The 21,774-nt window shown below is 36.9% G+C and overlaps 1 protein-coding gene across 1 annotated transcript in view; it reads left to right on the top strand.

Annotated features, from left to right (window-relative positions):
• Positions 1-21,021, top strand: part of PCSK1 (proprotein convertase subtilisin/kexin type 1) — a 28,467-nt gene extending 7,446 nt beyond the window's left edge. Inside the window, exons 6-14 of the mRNA XM_085299761.1 lie at positions 1,021-1,109; positions 5,144-5,316; positions 7,611-7,823; positions 9,065-9,165; positions 10,031-10,264; positions 11,756-11,913; positions 14,310-14,443; positions 16,147-16,308; positions 17,845-21,021. Coding sequence (XP_085155887.1) covers positions 1,021-1,109; positions 5,144-5,316; positions 7,611-7,823; positions 9,065-9,165; positions 10,031-10,264; positions 11,756-11,913; positions 14,310-14,443; positions 16,147-16,308; positions 17,845-18,207 — 1,627 coding nt within the window. The 3' untranslated portion in view covers positions 18,208-21,021. The remainder of the gene's footprint in view (positions 1-1,020; positions 1,110-5,143; positions 5,317-7,610; positions 7,824-9,064; positions 9,166-10,030; positions 10,265-11,755; positions 11,914-14,309; positions 14,444-16,146; positions 16,309-17,844) is intronic.
• The last annotated feature ends 753 nt before the right edge of the window (positions 21,022-21,774 follow it).

Genomic DNA, 21,774 nt, shown 5'->3' with positions numbered 1-21,774 from the left:
AGTGAGGAATTTTCTTCCTTGCTCTCTTTAGAGCTACCTCCCTGGAACTCCCCCATGGTAGGTCGGGGAGGGATTTTGTCCATCAGAAAGACAGTGGACCTGTTTAAAAGCTAGTGTGCTAGAAAAAGTTGATTTCCTAAACCACTTAGGATGCTACTATTCAGCAAAGATACAAGGAACTGATACTCTGGTTCCCTGTTGTCTATCAGACAATGTGATAGCATCCACAAAATAAATCAGTAAGTGTATGGAAATAAAGCAATCAGTCAAAGGATGAATGTACCATAAATGAAGCATTTAGAGAATGACATTTCTACTTTATTATAGCATTATTTAAGAGAGGGAGACCATTATTCTTTGGTTCCAATGACATTATCTCTTAAATCTACCTATATTATCACTAATCTTTATTAATAAGTAAATGGAATTCAGCCCAGAAGCATTCAAACACTTCACTGAATAACAATCTGTAGTATTAAATAATACTGCTCTTTTACAGTTACACTTATTTGAAGGTTTTATGTATTGAGAAGCAAGAATCCCCTATGGCAAGAAAAAATTGCATAGAAAATACTTGGTTACAAGAAAAAATTAGCAATGGTGAAGATATTTTAAAGTCTGTAAGTAAATACAGTAATTAAAAAAGAATATCTAAATATATGATTTTTTTTCTGAAGGAGTTTAGCAGTTTTTTAGCCCCGTAATGTTACCTCACTATTGCACTCAGCTAAAGTACTGATAGCCAATAGGTCTGTGGACCTCAATATGGTTCAGATTAGGTATTTATCATGTCATTGTGATGATTCGCGGATGATTAAATAGGTAAGATTGTGTCAGTTGAGGCCTAAGGGAAACAAATATTTTTGCATCAGGCAGACATAATTCAATTCAATAGTTGCATTAAATTCAGGTAAAGGAAAACATCTACCAAATCACGAAGATCACTGGTGAGTCTTTGTGTATATTACAGAGAAGTGTGTGGGTTATCAAATGTTGTTTATTCTTGCTATATTTATTCAGACATGGGACACGGTGTGCGGGAGAAATTGCCATGCAAGCCAACAACAGAAAATGTGGAGTTGGAGTAGCCTACAATTCAAAAGTTGGAGGTAAGAAAACCAAAACAGATGTCTGAGAATGGAAACCAGACAGATTCTGGGAAGTGCCGAGTGTTCCCAGTCACCATTAATCTGAAATACAGATGGTTTGTCCTTCTCAGGAAACGTCACTCCCAGTATTAGACTACAAATTCCTGTCTGGTCATAGTGCAAAGTGTTATATCTATATGACACAATTTCTTAAGTGCCAACATATTCTCTGAAATTTGTTTTATTTCTTGAGTATATATTGGGCCCAGAAATGAGACTTTATCTTTTAATGAGCAGTAAGTTCACTCCTTACAATTGCTTCTCTGGAAGGAGGTGGCATGAGAAAGGAGAAGGGACTGAGTAAAGTATAAGTGAGCATGTCCAAATTTATACCCACACTTTGCAGTGTATTGTTTCCGTCTACACAATGACATTTTGAAGGTCATGAACAGTATTCATATTGCTGTGGCTTTTGTTTCAACAGCTTGCTTCTTTGCTACAATCATAAATTAATTTTGAAAATAGGTAAACTCTTGCTTACTTATCAATTGATAATTGCCCTTTTTTAAAGAGGTGATTGAAAGTTTAATCCATTATAGGTTTGTGAAAGAGACACACTCAAAGTATCAGTTGCAAATGCTTATTTAGCTCAGGAGGAGAGGCTTGTAAAATCCTATTTTTTTCCATTACTAACTTTTTTCCTCTTAAACAAAGGACAGTGAGTGGCAACTGACAACCATAACTGCTGTTCCCACCCTATGAGTCTTACGTTTGTAAGTTCCCATTTACTCTACTGAGCTGTCATAGATGTCAGCTTTGCAGTCTGCCTTTGCCGTAATGCATTACACTGTCATGCTCTGTTTAAATAAAATATCTCACTCAAAAGGTAAAGACGACAAATTTTCAAAGCAGGGCAAAACGGATGAAGCTGCAAAGATACTTGAACTCCCACTGTGCCCGTATTTTAAGTCATTGGCATCTACAGAGAAGATTCTTTCACAGTTTATTTGCATGAGATCTGTCTTCATTTGCAAATGCAAACTACAAACCTATGCTGACCGATTTTGTCTAGAGGAAGGCGCTAATGGGAGGAATTGCAATCCAGCAATCCAGATTAGCCAGAAGGCTTTTTATACCTGGCCAGGGGAGGATAGAAAATGAAAAAGTTGAAAGAAATTGTAAGATTGTATGTGTGACCAGCCTGATAAGAGAAAGGGATGTAACAAAAGTGTAAGTGAAGAACAGTGAGAGATTGAAGAAGTCTTCAAAGGATTCAGATAAATTTGGACTGGCTAAACATTGGAGGACTTTTTTGATGTTCCAAGCTATATAGGCTTTGTTTCTTCACAGGCATTTTTTTAAATCCATGAAAGCATGCTTTACTCAGTTCTGCTTGACATTAGTTCAGGATGACTACTTTAAGTAGTTGTTTGCTTGTAGGAATTGCCACACTGGATAAATCCAGCAGTCTGTGACCAATGCCTTCTCTCTGACTGTCAACAATAGCTGCTTTAGAGAAAGAAACCCTGACATTTGGAATAGCCTGTTCTCTAACCTTCAGCATCGGAGGTTGGTTTAACTTTGCTTTCAGGGATAAAACAAAACATTCCATTCAAATTTTTTGTTTTCCTTAAATGTACTAACTTTAATAATCCTAAGTGTTCTCGTTAGTCACGTTAATGTCATTTCATGTTAATGAAATGTTTTACTTTGTTAGTCTCTTCAATACCTTATGGCCATGAGTCCCACAGGCTTTTCTGTGTGCAGTGTGAAAAAAATACTTCTTAATTTCAATTTTAAAAGTGATAACCTCTGATTCTCATTTAATATCCACTTGTTATTTTGTGCAGAGCTCAGAAATATGTGCATATCAATCCTCTTCGTAGTAAAGCAGAGTATATATATTTCTAACCATGGCACTGTGCTACGATATTTCTCTGGTGCTGCCATGGAAATCAAATAATTAAGATGCTCCATTTTACAAAGGACTGGGCTGAGAGTTCCAGCACAGTGACGTGTTGCTAAAAATAGCCTTTCTGCCAGGCAGATACACGTATCTGGCTGAAATTGTGTTGGGCTTTGCCTGGTTTTGAATTTGTGGGACTGATGATGGGAATAAGCATGTGGAAGAACAGGATACAGTATGCAGGAGCAAATAATTGAAACCTGTTAGGGAAATAACACTGTAGTCATCAAATCTCTGAGCTGACTTAAATGAGCAGGATTTTTGCTGATTATAAAGCTAAGACAGCAGGTTTTTTCTTGGATTGTTTTTGCCAGTGTGTTGTCAGTGTTTTTGTTTTCATCCTTATTGCATTATTTATCTGCATGGGTGACTTTGTCTTGTTTGGGAAATATCTRTGTACTAGTCTCTGCAATCTCAGTRTCTCATTATATGTTACAACCTAGCACCCGGAGCTTGCAGTCATCTCCACACAGACAGATCTTTGCTCACAGCACACTGGTATGAGAGAATCTCATGAATCTAAGCATTTTCCTCTGATTGAGAAAAAATGAGTATTCAAAATGATATGAGTTTAAGGCTAGCAGCGATAAGTGGTTTTTGGCATCTGAAGTACAAGATATACCTTGTTTCTGTTGCCAGTTTTACTACTGACAGTGGAGTGGCAGTGGCTGAGCTGGTTAACTCCTTTATGTCTCGTTTTGCCACTAATTAATATGAAACCATAAAACACAGCTTTCTCTCAGAGATGTTAGGAGTCTTAAAGACTAGCCATTTGGGAAAAGAATTGTACTTACAGGCGTTTTTTTCTTCCTGCTTAATAGAATAAAAAAGCATGACTGACTGAGATGGCCAGCAAAGGGGGTTTCTCTCTTTCTCTCTCTCTCTCTTTCTCTCTCTCTCTCTTTCTCTCTCTCTCTCTTTCTCTCTCTCTCTCTCTCTTTCTCTCTCTCTCTCTTTCTCGCTCGCTCTCTCTCGCTCTCTCTTTCTCGCTCTCTCTTTTTTCTATATAGAGCACTCCCTTTTTGCTTGTTTTACTTTGGAAAAATCCACATTAACTTCTACACTAGAAAATGAGTATTCATAATTCACCGGCTGCCTGTAATGGTGCAGCTGCTGTAGTACTAACTTGCCAAGATCAGGAGAACSCAGACATTTTTATTGCTAGAATACACAAGCTGAATCCTGACTACTCTGTCTCTTACACAGTTGCTGTTGCTGGAGAGCCATGTCATAGTGGGAATTTTGCCAGAATTCCTGCTACCTCTGTCCCTATCCAGCAGTGGACAGTGGTAGCAATCCTAGTGCAGATCTAGAGATTTGCAGGGCTAAAGATCCAGTGCAGATGAGCTGTTGTCTGCCACTGAATTTTAAGTATCACTGAGATCAGGCTTTCTCTGAGGAAGGTTAGATCGTGCAGTTCCTAATAAAATGTTAATGGCTAGATATCATGAGCATCTCTGGATTGCTCACAGTGGAAAAAATGTAGTAGTAAAACAAGAGTGAGAATTTTTTTGTGGTGAAGATTGAAGACCTAGTGAAATAACATCACAAAGACAGCAAAAGCTTAATGACTGTGAGGATAAAGTGTTTTGGGCAGAACATTCTGAACTGCTGCTTTGAACTAAAACTCTTAGATCTCTTAAAGATAAAAGAAATGTTGATAAAACCTGTTTAATTTCAGTGACTTATTAGCAATTTGAGGAAAGAAGTCTGTTATAGATTTAGCAGAGAGGAAGAAAGAGAAGTCAAGGAAGAACTCATAATGAAATAAGGAAAAGTAGGAACAGTATATAACATCTTGACTCTCTGCAAAAGGAGAAAAAGAAGTAAAAAAGGTGCAACCAAGTTTTTACAAGTTTGTTTTTGATATTCATAGAGAGCACGAAGCTCTGCAAATAAAGRCTAAGTGTACTGTTTCACACTGACTTTATAACTGTGCTGAGTATTACTTATATGAACAGCAGTAGGCCACTGGTGCAATAATTATGTAATAATTGTACTGGAAACTTTATAAATGTTGAAGTCAGACAAAGAAGAGAGAACAGAAAATAAACCCTGTCTCCCTCTTTTTTTTTTTTTTTCTGTTAAGGTATACGTATGCTGGATGGAATAGTCACTGATGCCATTGAAGCCAGTTCGATTGGCTTCAATCCAGATCACGTGGATATTTACAGTGCAAGCTGGGGCCCTAATGATGATGGTAAAACTGTAGAGGGACCTGGCAGACTGGCACAGAAAGCTTTTGAATATGGGATAAAACAGGTAGGATACTTAAGAGAAAGGGAAATATAGCAGGGAGCAGAATTTTAAAATGGTTTGTATCAGGAAGGAAAGGAAAATGGTTTGTACTCATGTCACTCAAACAGTTGAAAAGCAGAAAAGAGATTTTAATTGTACAGGTCAGAGAAATTATCAGCCAGGACATGACTTTTAAAAACCACTATTAGAGCTTTTAAAGTTCATTTTAGGTTGGTATCCTCTACAGATAATCTTTCTTTTTCCTGCCTTTGTCTCACCCTACCCCCACTCTACTCTGCCTGCTTGTTTTGCTCTGAGCTGTAATTGGATTTCTGCTCTGAGAGCCTATAAAAATTTAATACAAAGTTTCTGCTTTGAGAATATTTTACTTGGTGAAATAGTCATGCATTTTAGCAGCCTGTGGATGGACTTGTACTGTGTTAATTGCACTAGTTGCTAAGTTGGTGCATATCATATTCCAATTAAAATGAAGACAGTAAAAATACATGATGGAGAGTATTGAAAACATTGGTTTTACAATTCTTTTTTATGTTATCCTCTTTAGATCTTGATGAAAAGTAGGGTGCAGAATGAGAGCTATTGGGGATATATAAATAAACTGCTGTAGCCAATGAGGTGAAAAGACATCTGAAGATGACTAGGTACTAATTCAGAGAATAAAATTGAATCAAACAGATGAGAAAGGAAAGAAATGGAGGCAAGCTTGAAGGGCAAAGAAAGAGAGGATTTTGGAGAAAAGAGCAATTAACATTAGCAGACAGAAGAAAGGAAGAAGACAAAGAAGAGTCTGACAGCTGCCAGGCATTCACTGAGGGAAGAATGGAGGCTGAGAGGAATGGGCTGATGATAAACAGAGATCTAAATCCGTAAGTAGGCAGCAAGAGAAGAAGGAGAATTAAGGGCAGGAATTAGGGAGCCAGTATTCCATGGTCTTACTCTGAAAAAGCAGGTTGTTTTTGTGGTGAAGAACACAAATCTTTTACAAGTTATTTTATTTATTAAGGAATGCAAACTTCCCATTAATTTGCAAGGTTTCCATTTGCAAGCATCTGGTTGCTCTCCACTAGTCGGAGATGGAGTTGCACACCAGTTTTATTGCTGGCCCAGTAGAGCTCTTAAGCATATGCTTAGCCTTAAGCATCTGAGAGATGTGAGTAGCACTCCAAGTGAAATCAAAGTAGCTGCTCAAATATACCAATGCTTCCCTGGACTGCAGCCTTTGTTTTCAAAATAAGATATTACCTCATTTACTGTAACTGACGTGGCTTGTCCTTCCAATTTCAGCAATTGTGTTGTAAGAAAGAGTACTGCTTATTTTTCTATATAATTTCTATAAAATTCTATTTTCTATAAAATTTCTTTATTTTTAATATTTTAAGTGCTGCATGTCTCTTGTCCATTGCCCAAGTAAGATCAAGTCTTGTCTGAGGGAGGATGGTAAAAATCTGAATCTCTGACTGCTGTTTGCAGTGAATATGTATCTGTTAACACTGAAAAGACAAGCTTTTGCTCTTCACATGAAATGGATTTTCTGCTGAAGGACTAGCACAGTTTAAGACAGAATATCTGATATTTATTTCATCTAGGATAGCTGTGATGGTTTACATGCTGCTGCATCATTCCATTGTCAGCAACGATTATTAGTTGTCACTACCTCATTATACACTGGAGACCAGAGCAGGGAATGAAAATGGTTGTGTCCTGAGACTGATGATTGCTGGCCCACAGTTTTTTAAGGAAAAAGAGTTTTAAATCAGATGCTTACTGATTTGCAGTTGCTCAGGAAGTGAATGCCAAACAGTGAAAGGCTTCATTGCAAAAGAGAGTTGTGTGGAAAACTCCTTTCATGGATCATTCATACCACTTACTCATGTTTCTGTGGTTACAAAAAATGTGATTGAAATAACTCCTAATGAATTTGCCATTTGTTTAAAAAAAGATGATTTTTTCCTAGAAATTCTTAGGACCAAACATTATTTTGTAGAAAAACTTACCTATTAATCACAGCTTTTTTTTACATCTAAAAGTTATTTTGAGGAAAGTTGCTGTACCTGGAACACTAAATCTAGACTAGATAAACTAAAAGGTATTACTAGAAGGTGTGAAGTAGGATGTATCATCTAGCCAGTTTCTTCCATATCTGTCTTCTACAGCGCATATGGAAAATTGTCCTCTTCCATCTGAAAATGTTTGAGATATTATGCTGTCATTTTTGTGGAGAGGGGTAGTTAAGAATGTATTTCGGAGACTGAAAACTCTTCTYTTCCTTTGGTAATCACTTCTTTCATTTCCTCCAGGGCCGAAATGGAAAAGGCTCCATTTTCGTATGGGCTTCTGGAAATGGAGGTCGTCAGGGTGATAACTGTGACTGTGATGGTTACACTGATAGTATCTACACTATCTCCATTAGCAGTGCTTCTCAACAAGGCCTTTCTCCCTGGTATGCAGAGAAGTGCTCTTCAACTCTGGCCACAGCATACAGCAGTGGGGATTATACTGACCAAAGAATTGTAGGTTGTTTTTACCAGATTCAGAACATACGTAGATATGTATTGTATATGAAAGTAACAAATAAGAGCTTTTATATGCCTAATTTCAAGTGCCTGCTTTACTTGTTTTACATGCTTAGTACTTCCATCTTAAGCACTGGRGAATTAGAAATCCGAAAAGTGCTTTTGTTCCCAGAACATCCTCTACTGTGAAGCAATGGCTAAGTGACAATGGCGATTATATCAGTATGCTGAAATATTCTGTTGTTTGGTGTGACAGAGGTCTCTGCATTAAGTTTGTTATGGTCCCATTCTTCAAAAAGAGCAGATCTCATCTCCTGAAGAGAGCAAGGTCCCAACCAATGGGTAGGAGCTGATACAGAGTTAATAGGATTGTAGCATTAAAAAAGTAAGAGAGCTTTAGAATATAAGGACCTCTGGTGTTCCTTGCCATTCTACTGCTTACCTTCTGTAAGATTTTCAGCTCCTCCATTCCCACTGGTGACAGCCACAGTGGTGCTTCTGAACTTGTAAAAGGTACTTAGCAAATGAACAAATTAGTGCCTTCTTTACCCTTTGAAGAAATACTTTGTCCTAAAGTAATTTGCTGTTGATAAAATAATGTTCAAGGAGCTGTATTCTCTGTTCTGCTCTGGTTGATGCTAATTTTACAAAACACTACATGGATGGGGATTAAAATAATGTCATTGCAGGTTAGTCAAAAGATTGGTTCTTCCTAAATGGCTTCTCGTTTTAGCTGAGATGTGAAGGTTTCAGCGTTCCCCCTTTCCCTCTTCAGATATCTGGGCAGATGATTTTGGTATTTCATTTTAAAATAAAGCACATGCTTCATTGCAAATTATAGTTCTTTTGCAGAAGAGGGAGAAGAACACTAGTACTAATCCTATGAGTAATTTTGAAGCATGCAGTAATTTTAAATGTTCTAGACCCAACACAATGATATGTTTTTATGATTCACCAGTAAGCCTGAAACACTTATTGTGAAAACTTAGAATAAAGTAAGATGTTCAGTGTGGGAGTATTTTGTTCCAACACAAAGCATTTTGATACAAAAATTATAGTTGATGTAAAAAGAGTAGATGGAAATATGAACAGATTTAAACATCCATCACTTAGTCTTCTGGTGAGGAATGTATTAATATGCACTGAGTAAAGGATACATGGTTATGTTTTTGAGCATAGATAATACTGTATTTACCACTGTTTTTCACGCATTTTTTTTTTCATTGTTTGCCTATCAGACAAGTGCTGATCTTCACAATGAATGTACAGAGACTCACACTGGGACCTCTGCATCTGCACCACTGGCAGCAGGAATTTTTGCTCTAGCTCTGGAAGCAAAGTAAGATGTCCTAAAATTACTATTGAAACTCCTTTGTCTCAGCCATCCCACTGTCATCCCCTAAATGCTATATATCTAAAAGTGGCAGTGTCTTATGCTGCAGCTCCACTTTTTGTCAGTCAGATCTGCTTGGTGTGATGACAAAAATAAGCAGCTGCTTGCCTCAGCAACAAMCTAGCAAAGCAGGGCCAACACGTATAAGAGAGGATGAGCCAGGGATTTTAGACTTTTTTGTGCAATGGCAACAATTGTTTACTGAGTACATTAAAGGTGGTGAGGCTGCTCATGTATCAGGAGAACATAATTCGCGGACAGTAGGTTGCACAAGTTTAAGTGAAGTCTTTATTCAGTTTGCAGAGCCTTTGCTGCTGGTGAAGCAACCTAAAATGAGAAGTACCCAAGCTGGACTGTCAGGGCAGGCTAGGGCTTAGGCTTAGTCCTATAAAGATGTGGATTCAGCTCCCTTTTCTCTTGCATTTCTTTGACATAAGCCAAGAGAAATACTGAGGGTTATATTTTAAAGGGTGTAGATAACCCCAAACAGAATCAAATACCCAATGAATTTTCAAAGTTAAGGTCCCACAAAGAGTGGTAGGAAATGTCAGCTTTGCTGGATAYTTATCTTTAAATGCATGAACAATTTTGAAGAATTGGGCTCTAGTCTTGCTAGGTGTCAGCTCTTCATTTAAACAGAGTTACTGTCTGTCTGAAGAAGCACTGTGAGGATAAGCATATGTCAAGCTCTTGGTTTTAATGCAAGTGTGTGCCATATACATTCCTAAACATATTCTACTGCAGACTAAAAATTGTGAGAAAAATTGATAGATAGTGCTGTAAAAATTAACCAAGAACGTTTTATTAACAGCCCAAATCTAACCTGGAGGGATATGCAACACTTGGTAGTTTGGACCTCTGAATACGATCCACTGGCTGGCAATCCAGGATGGAAAAAGAATGGAGCTGGACTCATGGTAAACAGCCGATTCGGATTTGGATTACTCAATGCCAATGCACTCGTGGATTTAGCTGATCCTGAAAGATGGAAAGGAGTACCGGAAAAGAAGGAGTGTATTGTCAAAGACAAAAGCTTTGAACCRAGGTAAGAATTTGCATTAGCAGTAGCTAATCTTACATCAGATTGCATCTGTTTTAGTAAAGCCAGRAGAGTAGTATTTTGCACAGATTGCTCCGAGCCAGACTACAACCAAAAGGTTTCTTTCTGATTTGTTTGTTTATGCCTTACTGTATTCCTCAGGAGTCCAGGGGCAGGCAAGCAGCATTTGTCATCTTATTTTTGCCATTTAGTGTGAGACTGGTGGAAATTACTACTATGTAAGCTTTAACAAAGAATAAGATTATTATGTCTGATTGTGCAGCCAGTGTATGTATGGAGGATACTGTGAGACCGTAGGTGGTCAGATAAGATATGAAAGTTTATGCTGCTATCAGCAGTTGAAGAAAAGGCTACCAAAGTCTCCCATGGACCTTAAAAAAAAGTGTAATTGTTAGCAATTTTTTCTGTGCCATACATAGTACTTGTTGAAATTAGGGTCATATATTGAGCTTTAGTCACATTCATAGCACTGCTCTTGTGAAATGCAAGCATCTCAAAGACCTACTAGCCATCACAAATGCTATGATTATATTGAGCTTAAACTGAGTTCAAAATACAGGTAAATTATAATCAGTCATTAACTTGGCTAGTCAATAAGGATCTTTACAAGTATTTTGTCCCCACATAGAATAAATACAGTTATTTCAAAGCTACAAATTATACTATGTAAGTGCACAAAAAATCTTTCTGTAGAAACATTATAACGTTGTAGAGTGTCACTGCATGGTAACCAATTATTTGTCCTATTTTATTATCAATCTGTTTTTATGCTCCCTCTCCTGCACAATCTGTTATTTTTTCTTTTCTATTTTTTTATTAAATACAGTCGTGATGTATGTGATACTTACTGTTTATGTATTATTACGGCAATTCTCTATCTTACATTAGAAAACCAAAGATCCCAAGATCCTGAATTCTAAATATCTTATGTGAAGATGTAGATAGCCAGTTCTCATCAAAATTAATGGAAATTGTTCAAAGTAAGCTAGGCACAATATTCCGAGAGGGTACTGAAGGTGTATGCTTTTTTTCCTAGGAATGGAATTTACTACGAAGGATTAAAAAGAGTATGCCTCCTGCAAAATTTAGCTCCATGATAACAGCTCTTCTGGAGATTTCATTGAGGCAACTAAATTGTAAATCTAATACAGCCATGTGAAACAGCTGACTGCAAATACTATTTTCTGTATTTCCTGGGGATAAGGAAGTGTTGACAGAAACCCTCAGTTATCAAATTTGCTTGTTTGTTTCTAGCGTGTGTTGCACAAGTCTAGCTTATGCAGCCCCTGGAACTTGGTCCACTTTAGTATTATTTGTGCTTTGAGGACTTACAGGGTTTTTACTGGAGCATTCAAAAAAAAAATTTGCTCTTGCTTCTTCTTCTCCTGTAGTTCTGATATGGGTGTCAAATGTGTCACATAATACGGAATCAAAGAGTTTCTGTAAGTAACCAAAGAAATTCTGTAATTTTGCCAGATTATTAAGAGCAAATGGGGAGGTCATCATTGAAATTCCCACAAAAGCCTGTGAAGGTCAAGAAAACTCCATTGCATCACTGGAGCATGTGCAGCTTGAGGCAACAATTGAATATTCCCGTAGGGGTGATCTTCATGTCACCCTGGTATCTCCAACAGGTAAAAGAGGAAAAGAAATATGTTGTTTCTGCTGTGGTAGTGTGTAAAATATATTTCATTAAAAGCTATCAGTTTGCTCTTCACCTGATTAAAAGTAGTTCAATACATTATTAGACAAAACTAGTCAATTCTGACAGGTAAGTGTGAGGACAAAGCGTCCTGGAATTAGACAACTGATGCTCTGAATCCTCTTCTCTGCCTTTTTATGTTCAGTTATTTTTGTAAATAGAAGTTGGGAAATCATTGCTCAAAAAATGAGGGCATCATTTCTAATACCTTACATTTTAGACACAGGACATGAACACTGCAAAGACTCAGAGTTCCTGACAGACAACAAATTATAGTTTGATAGTGCTTATCTGCCTTCCTGTGCTCTGGTGAACTAATGGAAAACTGAGGAAATCTGCTCCCTAGATTTCATATAAGTGTATAAACTCAGTGGTCTATTTAAAAACACATATCTGCTAGGCACCTTAGTACCCCTACACTACATGTGCTAGAATATGGCAAGTTACCTGACAGTACCCTGAAATAACAATATGAGGAGAAGAAGAGCAGAATGAGTATAAAAAATTTCATAGAGAGTAAGATTTGTAAGATCAACAGACATTATTAGGAAAAAAAAACAGATATCTGTTTAAAAATTAGTATAATTTACTAATATTAAAGCTAATCTTGTAATTCACAGATAATAAATTACTAGAGCCATGTTCACATCATTATTCCAGGACTTTACTAGAGAACAAAGTTAAGGTGTTATATATGCTATGTATTTCCAAACCCTACCTGTCTGTGATTCCTTTCAAGTTTCATCTTAATTCTTCCTTTTCTGAGCTTACCTTTTTTGTTACGGGAGTAAATAGATGGAGGTAGTAAATCCTGAGGCATTTGATGGAGATGACAGGAACAGTAGTYTTCACTCCACTTTTCACTACCAAATACTGTTCTACTGCTGATGTCTAGGAATTATGCTGAACCTCAGTGAAACACTCCTTTTGAAAGACTGATAATAGTAATATCTTCTCATGTCCCTATGTACTCCTGTGGGTTTAGTTGAGGTAGCAATAGTTGGTTTTACCGTCTCTACCACAGTGTCAGGTTCCTATCATGGTTAAACTGTTCTTTCCCTTCATTCTTGCAGATTTTCCACTTTTCTTTAAAATATTCCTACCAAATGCACGTTGTTCCTTTTCTATATTTACAGTGTTGTCTTTGAATGTATTTATAGCTTATGAKAAGGCTCCCTGGGGCTTTCTGCTCTATTATGTAAATATAGCTCCCTTGCTCTCTTTTTATATGCAAACAAGCACAACAAGTCTCCTACTGTGCAGCAAAACCTCTTCTGCTGCAGAAATATTTTCTGAACTGCTGCATTTTTATAATAATAATAATGCAAATGCTTTTCACCCTGTTTCAGGCTGTAACAACTTAAATTCACTCACCCAAAAACATAACAATAATGAGTTCTCTATAAGTCTTTGGTTTCACAATACTGTGTGAGATGAATTAACAACTCACTGATACTGAAAGGAGATGTCCCACTTCCTCTTTCTAAACTCTCTTACCTCTCCCTTCACTACTCCCCAATACATGTTCCCACTCCCTTGATGCTTGTCTGTTTTCATGATAAGCCAGTCTAACTCATCAGAACAGCAGAAAACTAACCCCCAAAAAGGTGAGAAAGGAGGAGAAAGAACAAGGATTATGAAGTGGGAAAGAGAGTAAAACATCCTCCTTTTGATGCCCACAGAAAAATTATTTTGGCTTAGTCATTTCATAAAAATATGTTAATTTGTACAATCTTCATTTTTTTTGAGTATTTTCCTCTCTGCTACCATGCCTATTTCTTAAAAATGTGATAGTCACCTTTCACACATTCTGAGCAGTAATCCAGGTTAGCAAGTTAAATTGTAACACTCAATTTCAAAGGATCCTGTAATTTAGAATTAAAAGAGCATTTAAATGCAGCAAACRAATTTAAGACAGATATATCTATCACTGGCTCTTGAAAATGCTGGTTTGGCTTAGCAACTTCCAGCTCAAAAATTCCCTAAATTGCTCATTGCTGGAGAAAGACTGGCCATGTATGATGTGTTTTTTAAGCTTCTTTATGAGCATCTACTACTGGCTCCTTTTAGACACAGGATACTAAGCAAAGTGTACCTTTCTAATGTGACCTAATATGACAGTTTYTATGCTCTTTAAATACTGCTACAAAAAGAATTAAAGTAACCAGTGATCAGAAATAGCATTTTTCCAATTCCACAAGCTCAGTATTAAATACTGTATATTCCATGTTACCTCTGCATGCACGATATAGTCTGTAGGCTGAGTAATCTGAAAAATAAAAGATATGGATGAACAATTACTTCTGTTGATTTATTGCATTAACACAGGGACCAGCACTGTCTTACTGGCTGAGAGGGAGAGAGATAAGTCTCCTAATGGCTTTAAGGACTGGGACTTCATGTCTGTTCACACATGGGGAGAGAACCCAACAGGTACCTGGGTATTAAGAATTACTGATGTGGTAAGTAAATCTGTATATTAAATAGTGAAGTATTTGGAAACTAACATAAATAAAATGATTGCTAGCCACTATCAGGTATCTTGAATAGAGAGCCTTCTCATTAAGCAGACTCCCGCAGGACTTTGTTTAAAGTAAATATCCATCTAGTTAAAAGATTAGACTGGTTCCTCTGAAACACACAAAAAAGATAGGGCCAGACTTTCTTGTTCATTACCTAAACACAAAACCAGCTTCATTTCATAATAATAATTTCATAATAATTTCAATAAAAGTTCATGCCTATATATTTTTCACATTATATGTTACTGAGAGAAATCACTTAATATAATTTTCTGTGATTTGTGGAGTGGAGTATGCAATACAATTTATATATGATTAATTACAAATTAAGTCTTTCTGCAGAGAAGAGCATGGGATAGATGTAGTCTCTTCTTAGTAGTTGTTCATAATTTTCATTAACTCAGAACCTTTGAAGTAATGAATTTCAGGTGACCTTAGAGAGCTATTCTGCTGTATATCTTTCCCTACCTTCTTTTCAGGATAATTACTGCTTTAAAGATTAAAGCCAAAAAATCTACAGATATAAAGTAAGTATATTTACTAAAACCACCTGGGGGTGTGGATTACAACAGTGAGACACTAGAAGAAGCTGTTTGACAGGCAACTGAAAAATCATCCTCTTCAAAGAGAGAGAGTGATCAAGCTCACTCATCTCTGGAGAGTTTCAATTAAGTTGTCTGTTAATAAGTTTGTCATTAGGGGTCAGGTTCTGCCAAAAAACTGAATGCTTCCTATCAGACACTGAGCCTTCAAACCCTATTGACCTCAAATTGTAAACAGTACGATAATGCCAACTACTGAGCAGATGGACAATACAGTAGAAGTAAATATTATTATCAACAGTGTAGTGTTAATACTGTGGGCTTATAGCTAACCCCATGGTTACAAATATCCTGCTCTTTGTAACTAATATAACACTTTTTTTGGAATGTGGTTAAGAGCATTTTATTTGTAGTTACCTCTCTCCTTCCATTTTCAAGTGAGAGAAGTTCCTGAAACCTACAATAAACATATGTAAAACTCAGTGGAAGGTTTCTTCAGAAAACAAGCTTCAGCAGCTATCTTCAGTAACTCATGTTTGAGCAAAAATTATGATCAGAAGTTTTRGTAAAAGCAAGTTTCAGCATTCTCCATACTTGTCTCTACTACTTTCAAGTATTTAAATATTGTCATCAAAAGTAATCTATAAAGTGTTTGTTACTCACCTCCACAAGCTGTGTTTCAGATTACTGCTGTACATCAATCAGCATGGAATATTATTCCAAATGACTATTTCAATGGCAGCTTTTGTTGTGACATTGCCAGAGTCTTGCTTAGTGAGCAAACCCAAGAACACAAAATACTGGTTCAGTAATTTTGGCATTCTGTGTTGTGATGAAATTCCTTTGATGCTCACATGATTCAATTATAATTATGTTGCATTAAAATATGAATATTTGGATAGTCAAGTCCTTATATTAAATTCCACCTCTGACATATTCTGTTTCTAATGTCTTTTGGTGCTTATAAAACATTGTCTAAATTTAAACATTGAAAGCCCTGTAATTTATTTTAGTGGCTTCTGTCCACCTWAAGATCAAGTATCCTCTGTTTCATCTTCTTACTTCTTGAGAACCTATGCTAATGCCATGCTTGTCTTTTAGTCCAGAAGAATACAAAATGAAGGGAGAATTGTAAATTGGAAATTGATTTTGCATGGTACTTCTACCCAACCTGAACACATGAAGCAGCCACGTGTGTACACATCCTATAATGCCGTGCAAAATGACAGAAGGGGAGTGGAAAAGATAACAGACCTTGTAGAGGTAGTCACATTAATTTGCTTCCTTATGTATTTTTCAATTTATAAGAAAATGATATTTTTTCTGATAAGAAGACACATATTCATTCTGTGTTCACCTCCTCCAGCCCTTAACCACATTTAAGTTGTGTGAGTATTGTGATTTTGTCCGGGTCAACAACTGATAGTTTCTTTAGGCTCTGTTTTCATATACCAACATCCAAGGGTTTTAGGATGTTAAGATGATATTGATACTAAGCTGTGAACTCAATATCTAATGCAGTTGAAGGGTACAATGAAGGAAGACTATCCCTCTAAAAGATGCACTAAATCCATCATAATTCCAGTGAGAGCAAGTCTCAGACCCCAAAGGAGCCTGCCTGTTGGAATGCTTCCAGGACGTTTGGAATGAAGTTTATAACAAATGACAACACAGAGGTCAGGGATTCACTGATTCAGAGGGTTGCAGTTAACCATATCTGTTGTTTCTGGCTCCTTTTTGACCCCTTCTTTACCTTTGAAGTAGTGCTTTATGGAAAGCAAACCTTTTAGGCCTCTGGGAGTAGTAGTGGGTTTTTGGATGCACATGATGGTAACGTTCAYTTTCACAATGCTCAATTATCTGAAGATCTTCAGAATACTTAATCATATGGCATCTGTTTCTCTCCCCATTAAGTAATTAGTGTGTCTGTAAAATACAGAGGAAATGTCCCTTCCTCAGCCAGTTGAGGAAGGAGAAGATTGAAGAAGGCTTGAGGATGGTCTTCAAATACATTAAAAGCCAGTGTGCACAGGCATGGCAACTGTGTGCAAGAATGTAGTGCTGAAGTAAGGTAAAGCTGCATTTGGGGCACTGTAGGAGAAGTTTGGTGAACATAGTAAAGCAGCTCAAGATAAAATTAGTATTCAGTTAGAAAGAATCTCAGTGGAAACGAGGAAGCTATGCAAGCACATGCTGCTGTGTCAAAGTGGGAAGTATAACAGACAGTGCTGAAATGAGACCATGCCTCTTGGACTTCTCTATAAATCTGTATTTGTCATTAATCTTTCCACTGATATATGTCATGACTGCTAGTTAGCCAAACTTCACTGTCCCGTCTCAGGTGAAAAGTGCAGAACAGCATCTCCAGAGTAGATTATATGGAAGCACAAGTTCAGTCCTTTTCACAAGGATTTGCACCACATTTAGTCACCATCACCACTTCATGCACTTTCTCTAGTTAGACAACTGGGGAGCTGTTCTCCTTCAGTGCAGCTAAGCATATCTCTAAGTCTGGGAAAGATCACTCTGTAAAATGGCATGCTGTATCCTGCCAATCTGAATTTATCCTAGAATGTGAATTTATAACTTCCTAATTATTTAGGAGAATTGATACTTTATACAATATAGTTCTTTTGATAGTCAGTTTTGTTATATAATGATCTAGTTCTTTTCTAGATGCTAGTGACTCCTGAATGGAAAAGTAGCAGGTATCTGCACACATGCACACATATTCAGAGCAATTCTGATTCCAGGCAATTTTTCATCGTCACTTAATCTTTATACTGTTCTGTATTCTAGGACCATACCACACAGGAGTACCTGAGTGAAAAACTCAAAGTCACAGAAGGTGCCAGTAGTAGCAGTGACAAAACAGAAGACAAAATTCCATCAGAGGCTATGCTACACTTACTACAAAGTGCTTTTAGCAGACAGATGGCTCAGAAGCATCTGCCAGAGAAGACTGCAAATGAGAAGTTAAATATTCCTTATGAACACTTCTATCAAGCTCTCGAAAAGTTAAACAAGCCCTCCCAGTTAAAAGACTCAGAAGAAAGTCTGTACAGTGACTACGTTGATCTTTTTTACAATGCCAAACCATACAAGCATAGAGATGATAGACTGCTCCAGGCCTTGGTTAATATTATAAATGAAGGAAACTAAACTATAGGGTATGGTGCTGAGTTGGAAATATTCATGCTCCCCACCTCACCTCCATAGTTTTTTTCAGAAGTCTGTTGTATGCTCTAGTTGTGTGATTGCTGCTTTGATTGCTTCATGTTTAACACAAATATCAAGGAAGAGGAAAAAATGGATGTGGGAGGATAAGGCAGTAAACTGCCTTAGTAATAGCTTTTTTTCAGAGCCTTTATTCATTACCATCAGAATAGACTTGCCCTCTCAGGCATGAAACACAACAGTATTCCCCTGRAAAAAAAATCCACTAATGCTCTATTAAAAAAAAATATCACATTATTTACTCTTCCASCCTATTCCCTTAGCATGCAGTAAGATTCAAAACCTGAATTACCAAGCAGTTTTGAACTGAACTGCCAAAGCTATGGGAGGTACTTTCATCCCTGGATTTGTAATAAATGTTGCAGTCTTTCTTACACGTGGCATATATTCAAGATTTAAGACTGGCAGCCAGTACCGCTTCTGTCACAGTTTTTTTGTTCCTTTTCCAAACAATGCAACCTTCTGTCCTCTAGGAAAGGAGCAGCTGTAAAGCTCGAGTTGAGTTGGAGCATTGCAGGAAAGTGCCAACCAGTCATTTACTATCCATGCCTGGAAAGAAGCTTTAGTCTAAGCACACAGTAATGAAGTTATTGCTGATTTAGGGTGCAGGCAAATATATGCTAACTTAAAGGAGCCCCAGTTGAGGCATCCCAGACCATGGGATGACATTCTTGCCACTTAATTAAAGTGAAGTGCCTGGATTGTAAGCCTATTCTTTGTAGACTGTATGTAGTTAATGAAGACAGAGGCTCCTATAGATAGCATTTCAGAGCACTTCACTAGTTTTTACACTGGTTTTAAATTATCTGCTGGAGTACTTTTTTTTTTTTTTTTTTGGACTATATGAGTTTTGGGGGACCAACTTCCTACCTTTGGAGCCTCAGTTAGGTTTCTGAAGTTAAGTAATATAAACATGTCCTGAGATGTCTACATGCTCAGCAGTCAGGACAACAAAACTGTCCTTTCCTTGGTCAATGGCCGAAGTGGTATAGAAAAGGGAACTATTTCTGCAAAGTCCACTTAAAGACTAGCTGTTGGAATGTCTGCGGTGGATTGTAACATTTCCTAAATATTTAGCAAGCTAAGGGAAAGTGGTTGGGGGAAGCGTTGAGATACAGTATCAAGAGAAAGGAGTCAGAAGTAGAAGGAAAGACTGCATGGGATGTGGAGGAGGAAGAAGGAAAGAAGGAAGAGAAAGGAAATAGAGGCAGCTATGAGGGAGCAGCAAGGGCAGGCTGCTCCCTGACAGTAGCAGTTTTAGGAAAGAAAAAATGGAAAGTGAGATAATAGAGGAAAATGTGTTGCAAAGCCTGTGATGAGAAGAAAAGGGGTAATGAAAGGAGAAAGGACTCAGAGAGGTCTATCACCCTCTCCCAGGTGAAAAAAAAATCAAATCTGGAGCAGAATGATATCAGTCCAGTCAATTTGTTGGAGAAATAGTTTTCCACACATGCCTCAAAGTCAATATTGGCCTATTCCTTTGTTTGTARTTAAAAAACAGTATAATGTTGGACAGTCAGAAATTTAAGGGGATTTAGATCAAGGAAATAAAGATTCCTAATGGAAGTAAAAATGCAGTACCTAATTGCAGTGCTAAAGATAATCTGAATAAATACTGACTGGATTTTACTTTTTTCTCTTGCTCTCTCYCCCCCCCCCCCATATCTGTCTATATGATATCTAGATATCTATCATATCTATATTTTCCAAACATTCCAGAAATACTTGTTTATCTTTCACTATCCCGTTAAATGATGTGTCTGTAAAACAGAAGTTTAACATTTTGCTGATAAATCATCACTTTAGACAGTGATTTTTTTCAAACGTCACACTAAATCTTGCAATTTAAAACAAAATCTGTTTCCTGTAACAGTACTTAAATCTTACTTTATGGATAAACAGGACAGCCTAAAGACAACTTTGAAATTTGTCTTACCGAATTTAAGGTTTGAAAATCTCTGCTTATTCATTCATTCTGATGGTTTCATGCCAGTCTTGTGCTTAGTCTGCATTTTTGCCAGCTTTGGATAAATTTAGCTTAGCTGATTTGAAGAATTCTTCCATGTTTCTGTGCTATTTTATCATACTTCAAAAATAGCAATTCTGAGATTGAATGTGTCTTATACCGAATCACTCCTTCTGTACTAAGTAATTTGCTTAGAACAAGAAGTGATAAAAAATACAGAAGTCGTCCAAATCAGAAAGCTTTCTTACGCTGGCCCTTCAACACGCAAGTTTTCCGGCAATTTATAATTACTGAACAAGCAAAATGTTAAAATTTCTAATTGCTGCTATTAGACATTGAGAGCACTAACATATTTCCACTGATGTTTAATTTTCAGAATTGGGAGTTATTCTCTACAAAAATATTCCTATACGGTGTGTTAGGATGAGCTGTACTTCTGTGCAATGAAGCTTAGAGGCTGCTTCCYTCAGAGAACAGCAGTTTTAGCCAGTCATCAGTCAGGTATGATAAGGTGAGGAAAGTACTAGCAACAGTCAATTAGCCCTTGAAAGAAGTACTCCGATTAAACAGGGGAAAACATAGGACTCTCCTTTGTTTTAAGCTCAGTTCCCATATTGTAGCCAAAGTTTCATTAGAGGACAACCTTAAAGTCTCTTTTGAATGTTTCCAACCCAGAGGAGATTGTACAGGAGTAAATTATTTTTATTGTTAAGTCTTTCCTTGGTACCTGTGTGGGTTTTGTGAAAAATGTAAAAGGAAAAAAAAAAGTTTTCTCTCAGAATTTTAAATTATATTTTCTTTACAGGTATTTATAATATAGCAAAGATTTTATTGAACAGACAGAATTTTAAAAGGCGTAATAAATTATATTAAAGAACCAGATTTTTCTTGGGAAAGAGACAATTTCATCTAATAAAGGTATTTTTTAAAAGGCATGTTCCAACAGCAACTGCAACTGTATGTGATGTGATGTTAAAATTTGTCTAGTAGCATAATACAGTGTGTTAGCAGAGCTCAGAGTGTGTGGTCTTAACCTTTGTAAAGAAAACAATAAGCTAAAGTCAAGCCAATGACTTGAATTGACTGGGAAATACAGTTTAGAATTAAAAGTAAAGGCTTGATAAAGTAAAGAATGGTTGGGTGGAGAAAATGTGTAATTTATTTAAAACAAGGAATTACAGAGGATTTCTTCTCAAGAAGGAACACTACAGTGCTTAGCTTTCGTGACCAAGGTCAAACAAAGTTTTGCAGCTGACATCACTAACTGCAGTATTTGTCACTATAGATTTGAAATACAGCACTCTTCTGCCTATTTCACATAACGAGCATAAAGGTATTGGAAGAAGTATAAATAAATAACACAGAAGAATGAGTCAAGGAGCTTACATTAAATATGCAGATTTTGTTGTCTTGCATCAGAGCAGTAGCAGTTAAAATATTTTTTCCAACTATGCAAGTTTCACAATAGTAAAGAAACAAGCCCTTATATAACGTAAATATAAACAGTTATGGAGAAATGTCTCTTT

Source organism: Rhea americana, unplaced genomic scaffold (assembly GCF_003343005.1).
Source record: "Rhea americana isolate MKP2758 unplaced genomic scaffold, rheAme1 scaffold_153, whole genome shotgun sequence".
NCBI lineage: Eukaryota > Metazoa > Chordata > Aves > Rheiformes > Rheidae > Rhea > Rhea americana.
This window is presented reverse-complemented; position numbering and strand designations above follow the sequence as displayed.